This window comes from Penicillium vulpinum (genome assembly GCF_028829585.1).
Source record: "Penicillium vulpinum strain IBT 29486 chromosome Unknown utg000001l_segment0_segment0, whole genome shotgun sequence".
NCBI lineage: Eukaryota > Fungi > Ascomycota > Eurotiomycetes > Eurotiales > Aspergillaceae > Penicillium > Penicillium vulpinum.
In genome coordinates this window covers 2,902,057-2,918,007 of record NW_026643241.1, presented here as the reverse complement: position 1 = coordinate 2,918,007, position 15,951 = coordinate 2,902,057, and the positions used below count along the sequence as shown (strand labels likewise).

At 46.5% G+C, this 15,951-nt stretch overlaps 6 protein-coding genes across 6 annotated transcripts; 4 read left to right on the top strand and 2 right to left on the bottom strand.

The window, feature by feature from the left end:
• Positions 1-266: 266 nt before the first annotated feature.
• Positions 267-1,215, bottom strand: pxr1 (telomerase inhibitor/ribosome biogenesis protein PXR1; the record flags this gene model as incomplete). Its single annotated transcript, XM_057248755.1, has 3 exons — positions 267-287; positions 339-1,140; positions 1,193-1,215. 3 exons carry the CDS (start codon positions 1,213-1,215, stop codon positions 267-269), a joined length of 846 nt encoding a protein of 281 aa, XP_057113187.1.
• Positions 1,216-1,622: 407 nt separating this feature from the next.
• N7479_001057 (SacI domain and endonuclease/exonuclease/phosphatase family protein) lies at positions 1,623-5,239 on the top strand (the record flags this gene model as incomplete). Its single annotated transcript, XM_057248754.1, has 7 exons — positions 1,623-1,932; positions 1,982-2,165; positions 2,226-3,864; positions 3,927-4,226; positions 4,278-4,387; positions 4,435-4,763; positions 4,812-5,239. 7 exons carry the CDS (start codon positions 1,623-1,625, stop codon positions 5,237-5,239), a joined length of 3,300 nt encoding a protein of 1,099 aa, XP_057113186.1.
• An 854-nt stretch (positions 5,240-6,093) lies between these two features.
• N7479_001056 (RAMP4 family protein) lies at positions 6,094-6,434 on the top strand (the record flags this gene model as incomplete). Its single annotated transcript, XM_057248753.1, has 2 exons — positions 6,094-6,277; positions 6,328-6,434. The coding sequence occupies 2 exons, from the start codon at positions 6,094-6,096 to the stop codon at positions 6,432-6,434; spliced, it is 291 nt and encodes a 96-aa protein (XP_057113185.1).
• A 292-nt stretch (positions 6,435-6,726) lies between these two features.
• Positions 6,727-9,891, bottom strand: N7479_001055 (putative AP-3 complex subunit delta; the record flags this gene model as incomplete). Its single annotated transcript, XM_057248752.1, has 6 exons — positions 6,727-6,888; positions 6,947-8,673; positions 8,728-8,956; positions 9,023-9,406; positions 9,460-9,656; positions 9,711-9,891. 6 exons carry the CDS (start codon positions 9,889-9,891, stop codon positions 6,727-6,729), a joined length of 2,880 nt encoding a protein of 959 aa, XP_057113184.1.
• A 348-nt stretch (positions 9,892-10,239) lies between these two features.
• Positions 10,240-11,349, top strand: N7479_001054 (uncharacterized protein; the record flags this gene model as incomplete). Its single annotated transcript, XM_057248751.1, has 3 exons — positions 10,240-10,608; positions 10,669-10,875; positions 11,155-11,349. 3 exons carry the CDS (start codon positions 10,240-10,242, stop codon positions 11,347-11,349), a joined length of 771 nt encoding a protein of 256 aa, XP_057113183.1.
• Positions 11,350-12,061: 712 nt separating this feature from the next.
• Positions 12,062-14,289, top strand: N7479_001053 (uncharacterized protein; the record flags this gene model as incomplete). Its single annotated transcript, XM_057248750.1, has 4 exons — positions 12,062-12,066; positions 12,196-13,753; positions 13,807-14,089; positions 14,144-14,289. 4 exons carry the CDS (start codon positions 12,062-12,064, stop codon positions 14,287-14,289), a joined length of 1,992 nt encoding a protein of 663 aa, XP_057113182.1.
• Between the last annotated feature and the right edge of the window lie 1,662 nt (positions 14,290-15,951).

Below are 15,951 nucleotides of genomic sequence, written 5' to 3'. Positions count from 1 at the left end.
CATATGTTTGGCCCCAGGGGCATCCATATCAGCTCCGAAGGTGCATAGAGCATTTGTTGACATATACAATAAGTACATTATATATATGTATACAGTACAATAATAACCCTGGAGATCGGATAAGACTTATTTTATCATGTTCAGTATTGGAATTCTTTTGATTCATAGGATATATCTAGTTCAAAAAGAGAAAGCATAAAAAGTGCAAACACCAATAACTCCAAGTTTTATGTTCAATGCGCTTCAGGTGCGGATGTGCATAATCTCTATGCTTTGATCATGAAGATCTGATTCATATCAGCAAACAGGTTGTAGAAAATAGTTGCTGCATAGCTTACCTCGTTGAGAGACTTTTCGTCCATAATAGCTCTCTTCTTCTGCGCAATATGGCGTGACCGAGTTACATTCCGTCCCATAGGCCGTCGCTCCCTGGATATTGTTGCTGCTACTTTGACTTCTGGTTCAGATGTCTTGCCTGAAGACTCACTCTCGGAATCAGCCTTTCTCTTTTTGGACTTCTTTTTCTTCTTTGATTCCGAACTTTGTTCGTTGCCATCCGGTTCGTCTCGAGAGCGCGATTTCTTAGATTTGGATTTTGACTTGGACTTAGATTTGCGGGCTGGGGCATCCGATTCGCTTGAATAAGTTTCGTCATCTTCGGTGGGTTTTGTGCGCTCTTTCTTGTCCGATTTGAATTTCTTGGGTGTTTCGTCCTTTGGGGTCGGTTGAGGAATCTCGATTTCCTTTTCCTGTGTCAACAGTCCAGCGCTGACGAACCTGACTTCCGGGAACTTCAGGGCAGCATATCGAGCCAATCGAACGTCATCACGCTTTTGTTCATCCTTCTTAAGCTCTGTTTCAGTCTTGCCATTAAGTCGACCAAGCAATCCTTTGAAGGCATCAAGTCCAGTTGGCTCAGTCTCTCTTCCAATACGAGCACCCAATCCGAGATTATCGTCCTTGAGGATTACTTTGATATGGGAAGCGCTGGCGGCGGTCAGCAAATTTGCGTGGGCGGCATCTTTTGCTCCCAGAAGACTTCCAGGAGTCCAGCCCTGAGAGCTCATAATCCGATGTCCGAACCCTGTTGTAGACCGAGTCCATTTGGTGTTATTGGGATCATTGCCGATTTTGGTACTCCTACCCACGTGTTAGAAAATCTTGTTTGAAATAATTAGGTTAAGTAGCATACTTCCGCGGCCCTGCTAAGCCCATGGTGACAATATGGATCAAGCGGTAGTTGGAGATTGACGAAGGATTAAAAAAAAAAAAAAGGTTGAGATGAGCGGGATGAGTAAGCAACTGATAAGGCCAGCCCTGGCTCCCCCGACCTCGCGGGGAGAACAGAGACCTCGGGAGCTCTCGACAACTTCATCTCAACTCAACAATAATTCTTATATTCTAATTTTTTATTTTTTTTTTGGGATTCTGTTGCGGATATTGAGGTTTGAAGGTATTTCTTCACTTTATTTCAGGCTCTTGGAGTGAAGTTGTTCTTCTCTTGAGATATAGAAATCGCTGAAATAGGATAGAACTATTGATGTGGAAATCAGCAATGCCACTGCTTCTCCCCACGTCTTAATTTCTCTCGTCGAACGCCGCGATATTGTTCAGGGTTCGTCATGTCGAATCTCCGGGTTCTCTGTCGAGATCAACCCCAACGTACAATTGCACTGGTCTCGTCAGACCATGTCCTAGTGTTCCACTACACATCAGATACCGGTGCGAAGGAGAGCCCACGTTGTCAAGTTGAGTTCTCGGACTTAGGGGCAGTGGATCTGGGAGGCTATAGGTCGTTAGGATATGGATATGGTACTCTTGGCCTTGTTACTCTCAATGAGGATGTGTTTGTCTGCGTCGTCACTAGCTCTTCGCAAGCTGCCACCGTGAGACCCGGAGAAACTGTGTCAAGAATTGACAATGTAGGCTTCTGTATGTTTCCTATACGAGATTTTGATCGAATTATTACTAAGGAAATCAGATTGTCTCAACCGTTCAGAATACGAGTATGGCCTAGACCATGAGACCGAGTCTGAATTCGCCGCTGGCACGGATGGGAAGGATATGGTAACTGACCATCCTTTTCTGGCATTGAAGAAGCTCCTTGGGGATGGAAGTTTCTATTACAGTCTCAATTTCAACCTTACAGATCGCCTACAGGACCGGTGAGTTTTCAGCTCCTTGCTCTTCACTAGCTGATCTCTCTCAACTAACAATTTTGCAAGGGCCGACAAATCTGTGGCATTCGACATCGACACCCTTGATGAAGCTATGCTGTGGAATTCTTATATGATCAGTCCACTTCTCTTGTTCCGGAGCCACTTGCCGCCGTCAGATAAAGCCAAATTAGATGCATCGCAGATGTTAACCTGTGTTATCCGCGGGTTTGCTAGCACACTCAAAGTACCAGCGACGGTCTCAATTCTTCCTCATGTGCGGACAAACTTTCCTTCAATGTTGACAATCATATCCCGACAATCCTCCCGACGTGCGGGTACGAGGTTTAATTCGAGAGGTATTGATGATGATGGGAACGTTGCCAATTTCGTGGAAACTGAAACTATTCTTTGGGTTGCACCGGGCATTGTATTTTCATATGCTCAAGTCCGAGGCTCGGTGCCTATTTTCTGGGAACAAGCTCCAGGTCTTATTCCGGGCCAGCAAAAGATTGAGGTCACGCGGTCGAGCGACGCAACACAGCACGCATTCAACAAACATTTTGAATCCTTGGAGTTGGAGTATGGTGCAGTACATGTGGTAAATCTGCTAAGTGAGCTGAAACCCGGGGAAGCAGAGTTGTCATCCAAGTTTCGACAGCACATCAACAAAAGCTCGACCCGACAGAAAGAAGTTGATGGGACGTCTCCACGTCGGAGCCTCTTGCGAATAACTGAATATGATTTTCTTGCTGAGACCCGAGGTCCTTCAGGATACGAAGCCAGTTCCCAAATCAAGCATGAGCTTATCAACTCATTAGACGAATTTTCCTATTTTTTATCTGAAGATTCGGGTCGTCCTAACAAAAAACCCTATGACGGAGGTGATGCAGTGAACAATTCTTCGATCATTCTACAGCAAGAGGGTGTTTTTCGGACCAATTGCCTGGATTGCCTGGACAGAACAAACCTCGTCCAGACTATTATTAGTTCGATGGCACTTGAATCCTTTTTATCGCAGCAAGGCGGTAGGCTCAGCTCGGACATGCAGGTTCGGCATTCGACCATTTGGGCTGACAATGGTGATGCTCTTTCGAAAATTTATGCCGGGACCGGTGCCCTCAAATCCTCTTTCACCAGACACGGAAAGATGTCACTTGCAGGTGCACTTGCAGATGCACGGAAGAGTGCCACTCGGCTTTATGTCAACAATTTCACAGACAAAGCCAGACAAAAGACGATTGACCTTCTTTTGGGGAGACTAACAAATCAACTTCCTGTATACCTCTACGATCCAATCAATGATTTAGTGATTGAGGAATTGAACCGCCGAACTCCAGAATATTCTTCGCGCAAACAAGTCCGGTTCTGGGTCGGCACTTTCAATGTGAATGGACGCGATGAAGGTCCAGGTACTGATCTCACCCCGTGGCTTTTTCCAGAGTCGGATGAATCCGACGAAGATCCGGCAATTTTTGTTGTCGGATTCCAGGAAATTGTTGTTCTGAGCCCTCAACAAATTATGTCCACCGATCCTAGTACCCGCAAGGTCTGGGAACGAGCGGTTCGCGATTGTTTGAACGCCCATTCGAAGATGAAAGGGACTGGAAAATATGTGCACCTGAGAAGTGGCCAGTTAGTCGGCGCTGCTGTTTTGCTTTATGTGAAAGAAGATTCACTAAAGTACATCAAGAATGTTGAAGGCAGTGTAAAAAAGGCAAGTCATTCCGGATTTTCGAAGGGGTTGTTCCAACTAACTGATATTCAAAGACCGGTCTCTCCGGGATTGCTGGCAACAAGGGAGGCTGTGCTGTTCGCTTCGACTTTTCTAACACGAGTGTTTGCTTCGTCACAGCCCATCTTGCGGCCGGGTTTGCAAACTACGATGAGAGAAACAGGGACTATGAGATCATCGACCGGGGGTTGAGATTTCAAAAGAATCGGTCAATCGCTGACCATGACGCAGTGATCTGGTTGGGTGATTTCAACTATCGAATTGGATTGGGCAACCCAAGCGTAAGAGAGCTCATCTTGCAGCGGGACTACCAAAGGCTATACGACAACGATCAGGTAAGTCAAACATCTTTTGGGTACCCGAGATTGGTCTAACAACAAATACAGTTGAACCTGCAGATGGTAGCGGGCAGGGTGTTCCGGTTCTACTCAGAAGGCCCAATTAAGTTCCCGCCCACTTATAAGTACGATGTCGGAAGAGACAACTATGATACATCGTAAGTGCCCCCATGATTCTAACCAAGAGGCAACTAACATATGGCAGTGAAAAGGCACGAATCCCTGCATGGTGTGATCGAATCTTATGGAGAGGGAGCAACCTGCGGCAAACAAACTATCAAACTGCAGATTTGAAAGTGTCAGACCACCGCCCAGTCTGGGCAACCTTTGATTGTGTTATTGATATCGTCGACCATGCACTAAAAGAAAGTCTCAGGCGATCAATATATGGGGAGAAACAAGACCATGGTCACAATTCTCTTGCAGACTCCGTCTCTCTTTTGGACTTCGACGATGAGGAAAATACACATATCTCTATCGCGCCTGGGCTGCCACCAGCAAGCTCTGACAGAAGCCGATGGTGGCTAGATAATGGTGAGTGTTTCGACCAGTGAATATAGTGGGTTCGCTAACGCATGATAGGTGCTTCAGTAAAAGCAACAGTACAACCACCAAAGCAAAGGTATATTCCAAATCCTCAACGCAAATCCAATCCATTTTCTGCAGACGTGGATTGGGTACCAAGGCCAGACTCAATAGAGAACAAAAACACCGACCCTCTTGAAGTTACAAGGAAGAAGCCCATGCTACCTCCGCGACGTGACACTCTCGAATCACCCACGGGGTCTTCATCACCTCGGGCAGTTGAAATTGGGAAAACTCCACCTGCTGTTCCCCGTAAACCGCTATCACTAAGTTCTCAGACAAAAATTGGGACAATATCACCTAGCGGTCAACACACATCGCGGCAGAACAGTCCAGGGAGTGGCGTGACACCCAGTACTCGCTCTACAGATCTTCTCGGTGACTCTGCAAGTGAGAAGATCGAGTGGAAACCGCTTCTTCAATGACAATTTCCATTGATATATCCGGACAGATACAGTCTCTTATCTGATAGATTCTACGGAGTAGCGTATTATAATGTCGAATGTTCACATTGATAAGCCAAAATCGGTATTAAAAAAACAGACATTCTGCTACGCATCAAAGTAGCTGCATCGCTGACACCTTCATATTATTAGGCATGTCTTTGTAGCTCAAGGGCTAACTCGGCACCTCCCCAGCCCCCGAAGATGTCCCGACCTCGAGAGGTTCCACCTGGGCAAGCTTGGAAGGAACCTGACTAAGATGACTAAGACTGATGTCATTTCTGACCGCCCTTTCTAATGCTTCACGCCGCCTTTGGAATGTTTAATTCCCTGTATACTCCATATATACGGAGTGCTTCGGGTATGTATGTATATATATATATATATATATATACATACACACATATAGGAATGGATATTTACCTTCTATAAACACCAAAATAAGTACGAATGGTGTGTATCTTGTGGTACTTACTAAAATTGGATCGAATCAAGCTATTTTCTCTATCCCTATATTTGTCTATACCAGTTTCCTTTTTTTTTGAAGAGAAGATATCAGAGCAACGGAGTATAATGCTAAATCCATTGGGTCGAAAGCTTTGACTATAAATATATTCTGCTCATCCCATAGCGCAGTTAATCTAGGGATGGGACTTGATTTCAGGGGTTTTATTTTTTCCCCCTCAAAAAGTGTATAACTAAAGTATTACTTTGTAGTAACGTGTCTCCAAAAAAAAAAAAACGTGGCCTTTTTTTGCCGGCATATTCACTGTCTTGAATCATCCCTTCCCCATCCCACCTATCTCACTCTAATATATCCCCTACATAACTCCATCATGGTAGGTGCAAAGGTTGCAATATTGCCATGGATGATTATTAACACATGTCAGGCGCAAACACCACAGCAACGTCGAGCAAATGACCGCTTCGCGAAGACCGAGGCCGCGAAGAGAGGAAAGGCACCAATCACAGTTAAACCGAAGAAGAACACAAAGTCGCCCCTTTCAGCAAGCTGGGTTGGTATGTATCGAACTGTACCGTTGGATTGAACTATGCTGAATATTTCCCAGTGTTACTTGCTTTTGTTGTATGCGGTGGTCTTCTGCTAGAGCTCCTACGAATTGTCCCTGATCTCTTGTCCACCGTGATCTCATGGTTCACCAAGTTCACAGGATAAAATGGACTTCAAGAAATTATTTCCTACTACGCCAATACCCTAGCTTACAAACTTCCGACATGTTTCGAGTCAGCTTGACCGATCATTCCTCATACTCCTATCCGATCACCCAACTCACGAGTGGTCAATCGACCAGAGAACAAGTTGAGGACAAGCGAATATCAAAATCAAAATGGTTTGCATGTCACAGAGCTCTTTTCTTTTGAAATTTGTATTATTGATTCTATCTTACCGTTACTGCTTGACCCAAATACCACATGTGTTGCAATATTTACACCGGCCCGAAACATAGTCAATTCTCGCCTGGTAACTTCTCTGATTCCTGCGCCTTCTTCTTTCTCTTCTTCTTCTTCCCTATCGCAGACTCCGCAAGTTTCTCGGTCACCGTGCCAACATCTCCATCTGATGCAATGTGCTTTTTCGTCTTCTTCTTTTTTTTTGACGAGAGTTCCTTCTGCCGGAGTGCCCTCTAGTTGGATTCGCTCCGATGCTCGCTGCATCCGCAATCGTACTTCCTCCACTTGTTGCATTGCTCGGGCCATTTCTGCGTCCCCTTCATCTGCAGAAACTTGAGGATATGGCCCTTTTGCCAGAGGCAAATTTCCTAGGCTGCTCGAGTCAACCTGAAGTAAGGAGCGCTTATAAGTGGGGTGGTCATCACCAGTACCCTTGGGCCTAGAGGTGTCTGTTAAAGAGATTGGGGTTTCAAAGGTCTCATCACCAGCAACGACCAATTTGCCCACAGGGATTCGACGACTTCTTTGGCGATCGAAATCAACATGGCTAAGCTTTTCATTTCCCAACTTCAAGTCAACTATGGGAATTGAATCAATGTCCAAGACTTCACCATTGGATGTGTTCAGAGCTTCATGGAATGGGGTAGACATGCCAGACGACTCCCCGGAAGGAGCAATATAGAAGGGATCATCCTTGAAGCGTTCCCTACGCTCGAGCATTCTTCTTTGTACTGCAGTAGAGGATTCCACCGGAGCATCAGTAAAGTTTTGATATGACGCATGGGGCTGCAAATCAACCAATGCAAGATCACGACCCTGCTTATTGGGTGACGAGAGTTCAGGAAGATGATAAAAGTCTGACGTTTCCCAAGACTTTGACTCATACGATGATAAGCTCTCCAGGTTGTGAAAAAGTCCTGGCAGATCGTGGTTGAATGCTTCCTCTAGGCGAAGGCTATCCGGCAAGACAACCTTCCTCTGAGCACTGGTCGCAACAGGATTGAGTTCAAGCCCTGTAAACAGGTTTGGTATGACCTCGGCGAGAAGAAATGGGATTTCTTGTGAATCTGAAGTCAATGCCTCAGCAGCTAGGCGGAGGACTTCTAGAAACTCGATGGCTCGCTCTTGGACATCCAAATCAGGATGGGCTGCCAAAACCTCGAGGAACTCAACGACTCGAGCAAGTAAAAGCGACATTTCACTTTTCCAAAAATCTCCTTGTTGGCTGGTTTGGCTAATCTGAACAAACACCTTTGGAATGGCTTGCAAAAAGAGGGGAAGAGTTCTGGAGGGAAGCGATGCATTAGAGATGTCAATCAATGACATTAGTGTCCCGTTAGGCGACAGCAGGTATTCAGCATATTCCCCGACAACCCAGGCGATGGGGCCTAGAACACCATCGCCGATAGTCGAACCGGAAGGAAAAAAAGTTGATCTATTGTCGACGAATATGAGAGACTCGGCTGCTCTTGTGGCCTCCATGCGCACACCTTTCACTCTTACAGCAACATTGCGAATCTCTGTCCCTATTCGGAGCGCAGCGTTCATCCTCACATTGGGTATAGCCTCTTGCTCTTTCGGATGGGCCCAATCGTCTTCACTCTCCAATGGCGGGAGAAGTCCGACTAGCTGTACTAACACAGCGACATACCACTCAAAATCAAGAATTTCAGAGTAATTCTTTTGAGAACAAAGATCCAGGATCCGGTGGATAACATCTGTCTGGTAGTCGCTCGGCCATAAGGTTGGGGCGTTAGGGCTTTCGGGGCTTTCAACAAATTCAGCTGCAGGGACAGAGGCTCTTTGCAGTTGATCTAATAAACGGTTCACCACTAGCTGGAGAGAATCACTGCTGACCATTCCAGCAGCAAGCTCTAAAGCCTGCAATCGAATGGAAACGTCCGCATCATCCAGACAATCCATAATGACGTCCTGCTGCATGGAAACCAACGTGGGGTGTGTAGCAACAATGCGGTTCAAAGCAAGAAGTGCGACATATTTGACTGCCACGATGGTCAGCAATCATATATATAGAAACGCGATGAAATGATACTCACGATTAGGGTCACTATCCATAACTATCATACCCCGCAATTTCCCAACACAAAGGGTGGCAACTTCGTCCCTTTCCTGGAGATTCTCTTCTCCATCCAAAATGCCTCCTTGGATGATGCCATTGATACATTCATAGAGCAAAGACATTGCGGAGGTTGTTTGAATAATATTCGTCAATGGACGCAGGAGTTTTCGAGTTAACCTTGGCTCTAGTGGGGTTAAGGTTGCAAACTAGAAAAGTCAGCGGATACACAGGAGACAATCATGCCATGGGGCCGGAGGCATAGGGGGACTAACAAGTTTGATGAGTTTGATAGCCATCCAATTATTGCCGCTATCAACCAGAAGCTCAAAGAATCGAGGTGCCAGAGGTAGGAAGTCATGAGGTCGTCGCCAACCGAGCTCACAAACGACGTTAATCGCCGCAGTAGTGACACTTCCATCTTCTTGATCGTCCATCAAATGGTCTTTTATCTTGGGCCATGCCAACTTCAGGGCTTCGGGATACACCAAAGCAAGTCTATAAAGACAGACAACCGTTTTCTTGCGGACCACAGGACTGGAGTGTGAAAGCCGGGAAAGTAAATCAGGAAGCAAGGACATTGCTAGGGAAGGTGTAATAATGTGCGGCAAAGTGATCAGAGGAAGTGACATGTTGGGAATACTAGAGGTGACAATATCCTGTGAAGAGCATTAGCGACTAAGGGGAATTTGAAGCCAGGCAAAGTACAAACCTTCTTCAGCAAATTTGTTGCCAGCATTAGCACTTCAGTGTCTGGTCGAAAGCTCTGTACTGCTCCGAGATACCCGACTCTTTTCTGGAGGTATTTGGCGGATGACATGACTTCGAGGACGTGAAAAGATGCCCATGACATGTCATATCCAAACATTTCAAGATATATAAGCTTCAACAGGGCTGTGGCCTTTTTGTCTACTCAAGATCAACATCAAGTCCATTTCCGAGTGAATAGGTGGGAGTAAGTACCCATGTCTTGTGTTTTAATCTCAGCCTTGCATTCACGCAAGGAACTCTGGATGTATTCATTTTCTCCCCCTTTATGCCCCCGGAGACCTTTGATAAGGTCGTAGAGCGACTTTTCGAACCTAGGGTGCTGAAGATTAGTGTTGGCCAATCTGGGAGGAGAAACATGGGGGAGTGCCCACATCGTGTCGGAGCTATCAATCGTCACAAGCTCGAGTCAAGAGAAGAATAATAATGAAGCCCCCTGGTCAGACTGGAGGTGGATTGTGAATTGGGCTGGCAGATCAGCCATAGTTCACGAGAATGAAAGATGTAATTGAGTGCAAGCAACCCCAGCTCCGCGGGGTGGACAGTTGACGTTTGGGGGTCCCCGATAAGGGATCACGGGACTGTGGCCAACTAAGCTCCGGTGCACTCTGTTCACTTAACTGTCTTAATTGAATCACCACTACTCTCTCAACTTGCACTTTTTTTTTTCAAAAGAAAAACTAGAAGTCTTTCGGAACTTTACTTTCATTTTTCACAGTCAATTATGGCTAGTCCAGTCACTGATATCCGCGAGATCAGCGGATCGGATCTAATCTCTGCTCTTCATCTTGCCCAACGAGCACCAGCAATCCTTGGCCAGGAATCCGGGTCTGCGGCTATTTCATCCAAATCTTCAGACACCGCAGATTATTATGCACGATTAGAGCAGCTTATGTTGGTCTGCCTTCGGACGGGAGATGACCAGTCAGCACAGACCTGTCTGAATCGCCTCAGCCTCCGGTTTGGACCCTCTAATGAAAGGATTATGGGGCTTCGAGGCCTGTACGAGGAGGCAACTGCCAAGGATGAGCCGGCACTAGAAAAATGCCTGCAGGAATACGACAACACCCTGTCACAGAGTCCGGTTAATGTGGTTAGTATTGGTTGCAGGACCTGAGGATTATAGGCTATGCAAGACTAACCATACACACAGCCCATTCTGAAGCGCCGGGTGGCGTTGTTACGCTCGCTCAACCGACCATCTGACGCGATCTCCGGTCTTATTCAACTCGTCGATGCCATCCCTACCGATGCCGAAGCCTGGTGTGAACTAGCCGACTTGTATCAGTCACAGGGGTTGGGTTCCCAAGCCATTTTTAGCCTCGAAGAGGCTTTACTCATTGCTCCCAACTCGTGGAATGTATGCATCATGCACTTTTTTTTTTCTTTTTTTTTTTTCTATCTTTGGATTACGGTCACTGACATAAAATGTAAGATTCATTCCCGCCTTGGTGAACTGCTATACACCTGCGCCTCCGACGGGGACGCATGCAGGCTCCTTGGGAGGTCAGTGCAGCACTTCAGTCGAAGTATTGAACTGTGTGATGACTACCTACGAGGGCTCTATGGGTTAATTTTGGTAGGTCAGCAAATAATCATACAAACTCCTTCCATTCTAACCCAACTTTTTCCCCGGTAGGCCTCAACTCGGATTCTTGACAATGATTACGCAGGCGTATCAGGTCAACTTTCCAAGAAGACCCTGGAACAATTGAAGGCCTTTGCGCTCCTGAAGTTGGGCGAGATTGTTGAGTCACGGTCTGTCGATGACCAACATTGGGCATCGAGTCGAAGCGAGCTGATTGCAGCCAAGGAGTTACTGAATCGCCAGTGAAGTAATATTCAGGCGGCTTAAAACTAAGCCTTTGATTTGGCGAGAATACCCTAATAAAAACAAATCTGTGATTCTAGAGTGTTCTATATGTAAGGAGCAATGTACATAGTATAATGGAATATGAAGTGGGTAAAGAGTACGGAGTATATATATAGAGAGATATTGGGCATTTTCGTTTGGGCAGATATGTCAAAAAAAGTAAGTTAAAAAAAAAAAACAAAACACACACAAAAAAATGCCCAACGGGCCTAATAATAAAAGTCATGATTTGAGAATTAAAAAGAGGACTCTTCTTTCTTTTTCTTTTTCTGCATATATTATACCCTAGAACTTGTTGTTTTTCTATATATACTTCGTGTATCCGTACTCCTACTTTTTTCTATCCCTCCTATCCCTCCTATCCCCGCGAAAGGATATATTTTTATTCGTTTTCCTCTCTTATTCTTCTTTTATTCCTCTCTATCAGATCAAGAGAAAAAGAGAAGAGAAGTAAAAGAGAAGGAGAGAGACTAAAATAGTTCGGAACAAATCCCCCGCGATCATTTTCACCTGACGTTTTCTTCCTCTCCAAATTTCTTTCTCCCTCTCGCACTGGTCAAACCCTACTTGGGTATTCCCTCCTCACTTCGCGCATATGCGAAAAGAGTGAGAGGACAAGTTCTTCATATTATATATATATATATATATATTCCCCGAGGCTCTCACTATCTCTATGACGTATGTTTGGGGGGGGTTTTTTTATTATCCCCTTTCCCTATCCCTACATCATCTTCTCCCCCTCCTCCCCTTCTTCAGGTGAAAAAAATAAAGCTTCACTTTCTCACCCTCAACTCTCTTTCTCTACAGGCTCAGTATCTCGATTGATCCAGATCCCCACGGTTCGGATCAGTTCCTTTCCGACGACGAGGGCTCGTCTGGTGTCCATGTACCTACATCTTCCGAGTTCGATAATGAGTACCAGGATTATGATGAGTGGGCGCATTTGCCATATCCGGATGAATTGAAACCATCTGATTCAGCCTCTCGACCAAGAACTTCGAACCGCAGTCGTCCGCCCCACGGTTCACGCTCCGCTTCGGGCCGTCGCCCAACATCGCGACGTATGGTTCCAGAACATCAGTCATTCGGCCCTCGAGGCCGAAGACAACAATCACCAGATTCCCCAGATAGCGCCGATTCGGCCGACGAGTACCCTACCAATTTTGGTCGAAATGATCGGAGAGGTTGGCAACAACCCATGCCACACGCCCCTGGATATGCTCCCAGCCAGTCCTCTGGTCCATCTTACACTCCCTACCCTCCTCCTCCTCCCCCTGGCCATGGCCCCTATGCCCATCCTCCCCCGATTACATCAGAGCTCATGAGAATTGCTCATCCAGGCCAATCCAACCCCTACGGTGCTCCTCCTTTTGGATACCCACCTCAATTTCAACCTGGGTCTCATTTTCTTCCCGAACAACCTCAACTTCATCCACGACATGCGCCTCGCCAGCCACCTCAGATGCATAATCCAATGCAGCCGCCAATGCCGCCAATGCCGCCAATGCCGCCAATGCCACACGCGATGGGTCCTCACGGTGCCCACTCCCCTTACCCTGGATATCCTCACGAGTTGATGACCTATGGCCACACTGGTTTCTATCGAGATCAACCCAGCTATTTCGGGGGACCGATCCCGGGCATGATGCCTCCTCATTATTGGCCACCCTATCCCCCAGTGCCTTCTCCTCCAGCGCAACCCGAACCCAAATCTCCCCCCCCAGCGCCCGCGCCCGCTCCCGCTCCCGAACCTGCTCCGGCCCCCGCCCCTGCCCCTGAACCCGCCCCTGCTCCTCCTCCCCCTCCACCACCACCACCCCCGCCGCCGCCTCCTCCCCCTCCACCAGTCGACACTGCCAAAGATGAACAAATTGCGAGGTTAGAGAAGTTGATTCTGGACGACCGTCAAGAGCGGGAAGCGAAAGAGCTTGCGCGCGAGGCGAAAGAGCTTGCCAAAAAGCAGGCTATTGAACGCGCGGCCGCTGAGAAAGCAGCCCAGGAGGCACAGATAGCGCATGATAGGAAGATCACCCTAGAAGCTGCGGCGCTTGCTCGAGCGGATGCCGAAAAGAAGGCAGCAGAGGATGCTGCAAAGGCTAAGGAGGAGGCGGAGAAAGCTACGGCCGCGGCCGCTAGTGAGGCAGCTGCTGCAGCGACGGCTGCGGCTAATGAAGCAGCTGCTGCAGCGACAGCTGCGGCTAATGAAGCAGCCGCCAAAGCAGCCGCTGAAGCCGCTGAAGCCGCTGCTAAGGCCGCCGAACCGCCGCCACCACCGCCACCCCCGGAGAAGAAGCAGCCTATCAAATTCAAGGACGCTGTTGGCAGGAAATTCAGTTTTCCATTTGAACTATGTGCTACCTGGAAGGTAGGTTAACTCCTGTCCATTTATATCGTGTCTTGTTCTAACTTCGGTTGCAGGGAATGGAAGAGCTCATCCGGCAGGCTTTCCTCCATATTGAAGTCATTGGACCTCATGTGGCCGAGGGCCACTATGATCTTGTTGGTCCGAATGGCGATATTATCCTCCCACAGGTTTGGGAAACTGTGGTCGAGCCTGACTGGGCTATCACTATGCACATGTGGCCAATTCCCGAAAAGCCAAAAGAAGACCCTCCCCCCCCTCCTGCGCCAGCGCCAGAGCCAGAGCCTGCCCCGGTAAAACCGCCAGATCCACCTGCCGAGCCAAAGAAGAAAGCGGATGGTAAGATTTTCACTTTCAACTACTCACAGAGACATGCGCTTACCTTTTATCTAGCCCCTAAAAAAGGTAAGGCCAGAGGACCAGATGTTCCCGGGAGTTTCGCGATGTGGATGTTGGGTGGCACCAATCGCCGGGGAGGCAAAGGGGGTCCTAAAGTGGAAAAAAAGCCTGATGCCTCTTCCCCAGCAACTGCACCATGATAAATTAGTTTCCGCCGATCACCCTGCTTGGTCTGATGTGATGATTGGATTGGTTTCAGATCGCTTTTGGCCACTATACCTATAGACCTTCTGGGCAACAGAGAGGCATAAACATCGCTTTGCTAATACCGCTTGGAACATGATGACGAATATGATCAATGCCTGTAGTATGTTATATGACATCCACTTTGAATTGCGCCTAAGACTGATATCAACTCAAATATGATTTTTAAGATACCATATTTGCTAAAGTAACGTATTTCACATGCGAGCGGCCACCACAAGCGAGTGGCCACCCCACCCAATTGTATTAATTTTAAATGTATTTATCTCAACCAAAACGCTATCAAATTAAATCCACTAAAATCATCTATCTAGCTGGATATCTATTAAATCTATGTCCAGTCTCTCTGTATCCACTACACCTTGGTGTAGCCCGCGTACGTGGTTCCAAAGCCGGTTCTTTATATATACCGGTACTAGATGGAGGTGCTTTATCTGCTTCTACCGGTGTAGTAAGCAATTGAGAAGCTTCCTATACTAATAGGCCTACTTCTGCCTATATCTACCTCTGGGATCTAGCTCGCTTTCACTTCTTCTTCTCGTTTTCCGCGCGTAATTCCTTGTTTTCTTTCGCTAGCAAGATAGCGCCTTGTATTATAAGACGGAAGCCTTTTATAAACTGGTTTAATATACGATCCGATAGGCTAGGCGGACTTCGAGATCTTATACGAAGTAAAGCTTTAATTAACGAAGCTTATCGGCGTAGTTCTTTCTCTGTAAATAGAGTTTTTAGGGTGAAATTCGGGCTTAATTCGCTCCCCCGGCTTAGGGGGGGGGGGGGGGGAGGGGAGAGATAACCCTAGCAAATTAGCCCTATACAGATCAGGTGATTTTATAAAGGCATAAAATGGAAGCAATAATGCATAGATTAATGTGGAGCAAATCATAGAAGTACTCTGTGGCTAGACTTCGGCACAACCCACTCTCACCCGGACCCAACCCAACCCAACCTAATCCAAAATAGGTTTTGGGTCTATTGCTTCGACCTAACGATAGGTTTTAGGTTAAAAGCTATAACCCAAAACCTATTCGGTAACCTATTTGAGAAGAGTAGCAGTGTCTACAATGAAGATATAGGTGTAACTGGAAAACTCTTATTCGCGTAGAGAGAGAAGAGAAGAAAAGAAACTATCTAATAGGAGGATAGCTAAAGCTAGGAGAGTGGGGCGGTCATATGACCACCCTCAACACTATTGGGGCCCCAATATAGTGTAAACTAGACAAACAGACTTCTAGCGTGTAACTGTATAATTAATATATTTTTTACTTATAATATTGAGTATTTTACTTTCAGCGCTCTTCTAGAAAAAATAGAGAATAAATCAAATAATTAAACCAGTATATATTTCTCTAATATTGCTCAAAATCCTTATCTACCCTACTCTTACGCTTCCTCCCTAAGGCCTATCTCTAAGTTACAGTCTCTAGTAACTCTAGCTCTGTTACCTCTATATCTATATCTATTAAATAAGGAGATATCTCTCGCAGTCTATTATCTACTCCTTCTTCCTCTTTATTATCACTAATTAGGTTAAGCTCAGTATCCTCTGTATATTTATTGTTCTACTCCTTCGCTGACTTAATCTTAGCTAGTATAAA